This window comes from Carassius auratus, unplaced genomic scaffold, assembly GCF_003368295.1.
Source record: "Carassius auratus strain Wakin unplaced genomic scaffold, ASM336829v1 scaf_tig00214320, whole genome shotgun sequence".
Lineage (NCBI taxonomy): Eukaryota > Metazoa > Chordata > Actinopteri > Cypriniformes > Cyprinidae > Carassius > Carassius auratus.
In genome coordinates this window covers 150,001-152,341 of record NW_020527612.1, presented here as the reverse complement: position 1 = coordinate 152,341, position 2,341 = coordinate 150,001, and the positions used below count along the sequence as shown (strand labels likewise).

The window sequence follows — 2,341 nt, the reverse complement described above, 5'->3', positions numbered from 1 at the left end:
TCAGATGGTAGAGTCAGAATTTGGCGTAAACAGAATGAGAACATGGATCCATCAAGCCTTGTTTCCACTGTGCAGGCTGGTGGGGGTGGTGTAATGATGTGGGGGATGTTTTCTTGGCACACTTTAGGCACCTTAGTGCCAATTGGACATCGTTTAAATGCCATGGCCTACCTGAGCATTGTTTCTGACCATGTCCGTCCCTTTATGACCACCAGGTACCCATCCTCTGATGGCTACTTCCAGCAGGATAATGCACCATGTCACAAAGTTCAAATTATTTCAAATTGGTTTCTTGAACATGACAATGAGTTCACTGTAATAAAATGGCCCCCCACAGTCACCAGATCTCAATTCAATAGAGCATCTTTGGGATGTGATGGAACGGGAGCTTAGTGCCCTGGATGTGTATCCCTCAAATCTCCATCAACTATCCTATCAATATGGGCCAACATTTCTAAAGAACACTGTATTAGTATGGTGTTCCTAATAATCAGAAAAATTATCGCGATGTGAGTTGTTTTCCAATATCGTGCAGCTCTACTAGTAAGTTTAGTCAAGCTTACAGGCTCAGTAGCTTCTGCAGCATGAGCACAAACATGTAGTCCTCCATTGTTGTTGGTGTTAAATGACCTAGCGGTGTCTGAATATGGTAAAGACGTGGGGTGATGACATCATTGTTTTACAAAACATATGGATTGGCAGTACAGAAAAACACAAAGGTGTCATTTTCAGATTTATCCACTCTGGGACCTGGTTTACAAAACAAACAAAAAATAGGGTTTTCACTGCCCCGAATGCCGGATCCGTCTGGACGAAACGCATATACCATAGAAAATATTTACATATACAGCTAAATGTGTCTCCGCGTGTACGGGGCCTTACTGTGGTTGGTTTTTGTATAACCGTGTATAACAGATGACTCAATGGAACGCTTCCCTCGTACATTGTGGTGATGTGCTTTCTCTCCAGTGTGAATCCTCTCATGTCTTTTCAGACTCAATGAATCCCTGAATTTCCTGTCACAGATTAAACACTTTTAAGGTCTCTTTCCAGTGTGAATCCTCTCATGTTTTTTCAGACTTGATGATTGATTGAATCTCTTGTCACAGTGTGAACACTTGTAAGGTTGCTCTCCAGTGTGAATCCTCTCATGTGTTTTCAGATGTGATAAATCACTGAATCTCTTGTCACAGTGTGAACACTTGTAAGGTTTCTCTCCAGTGTGGATCCTCTCATGTCTTTTCAGATTTTCTGACTGACTGAATCTCTTGTCACAGTGAGAACACTTGTAAGGTTTCTCTCCAGTGTGGATCCTCTCATGTGTTTTCAGATATGCTGATTGATTGAATCTCTTGTCACAGTGTGAACACTTGTAAGGTTTCTCTCCAGTGTGAATCCTCTCATGTGTTTTCAGCTCTGTTGACACATAGAATCTCTTGTCACAGTGTGAACACTTGTAAGGTTTCTCTCCAGTGTGGATCCTCTCATGTGTTTTCAGATTTTCTGACTGACTGAATCTCTTGTCACAATGTGAACACTTGTAAGGTTTCTCTCCAGTGTGGATCCTCTCATGTGTTTTCAGATATGCTGATTGATTGAATCTCTTGTCACAGTGTGAACACTTGTAAGGTTTCTCTCCAGTGTGAATCCTCTCATGTGTTTTCAGAGTTGCTGATTGACTGAATCTCTTGTCACAGTGTGAACACTTGTAAGGTTTCTCTCCAGTGTGAATCTTCTCATGTGTTTTCAGAGTTGATGAATCATTGTATTTCTTGTCACAGTGTGAACACTTGTAAGGTTTCTCTCCAGTGTGAATCCTCTCATGTCTTTTCAGAGTTGATGAATCATTGTATTTCTTGTCACAGTGTGAACACTTGTAAGGTTTCTCTCCAGTGTGAATCCTCTCATGTCTTTTCAGAGTTGATGAATCATTGCATCTCTTGTCACAGTGTGAACACTTGTAAGGTTTCTCTCCAGTGTGAATCCTCTCGTGCAGTTTTAAACTGCTCACTGAACTAAAAGTATTTTCACACTCAACGCACATGTACTTTCTTTCACCAGTATGTATTTTCTGATGTACTTTCAAACTTTGTAGATGCAAAAAACTCTTACCACACAAATGACATGAATGTGGCTTCTTCTTTGCATGAACGTTCAAGTGTTTCTTCAGAAGTGAAGCCCATAAAAACATTTTACCGCATTGATCACATGCGTGCTGCTTCTCTTCAGTGTGGATGTTCATGTGATCCTCAAGGTTTGATGATTGTGTGAAACTCTTCCCGCACTGATCGCAAAGTTTTCCCCCAGTTTTGACATGATTTTTCTCCTCAACTTCACTTGA

At 41.0% G+C, this 2,341-nt stretch overlaps 1 protein-coding gene across 1 annotated transcript; it reads right to left on the bottom strand.

Annotated features, from left to right (window-relative positions):
• Window positions 1-772: 772 nt before the first annotated feature.
• On the bottom strand, window positions 773-2,282 carry LOC113091809 (zinc finger protein 85-like). Its single transcript, XM_026257437.1, has 2 exons — window positions 2,100-2,282; window positions 773-2,015 (listed from the first exon to the last, which is right to left on the bottom strand). The coding sequence occupies exons 1-2, from the start codon at window positions 2,240-2,242 to the stop codon at window positions 1,037-1,039; spliced, it is 1,122 nt and encodes a 373-aa protein (XP_026113222.1). The 5' UTR covers window positions 2,243-2,282; the 3' UTR covers window positions 773-1,036.
• Window positions 2,283-2,341: the final 59 nt, after the last annotated feature.

What these genes read in the sequence shown, in the direction of transcription:
- LOC113091809 (XM_026257437.1), bottom strand. Translation starts at nt 2,242, where the DNA reads ATGAACATCCACACTGAAGAGAAGCAGCACGCATGTGATCAATGCGGT. An exon ending in TTGTGTGGTAAGAGTTTTTT is followed by an intron (nt 2,016 to 2,099) that starts GCATCTACAAAG and finishes AAATACTTTTAG; the next exon opens with TTCAGTGAGCAGTTTAAAAC.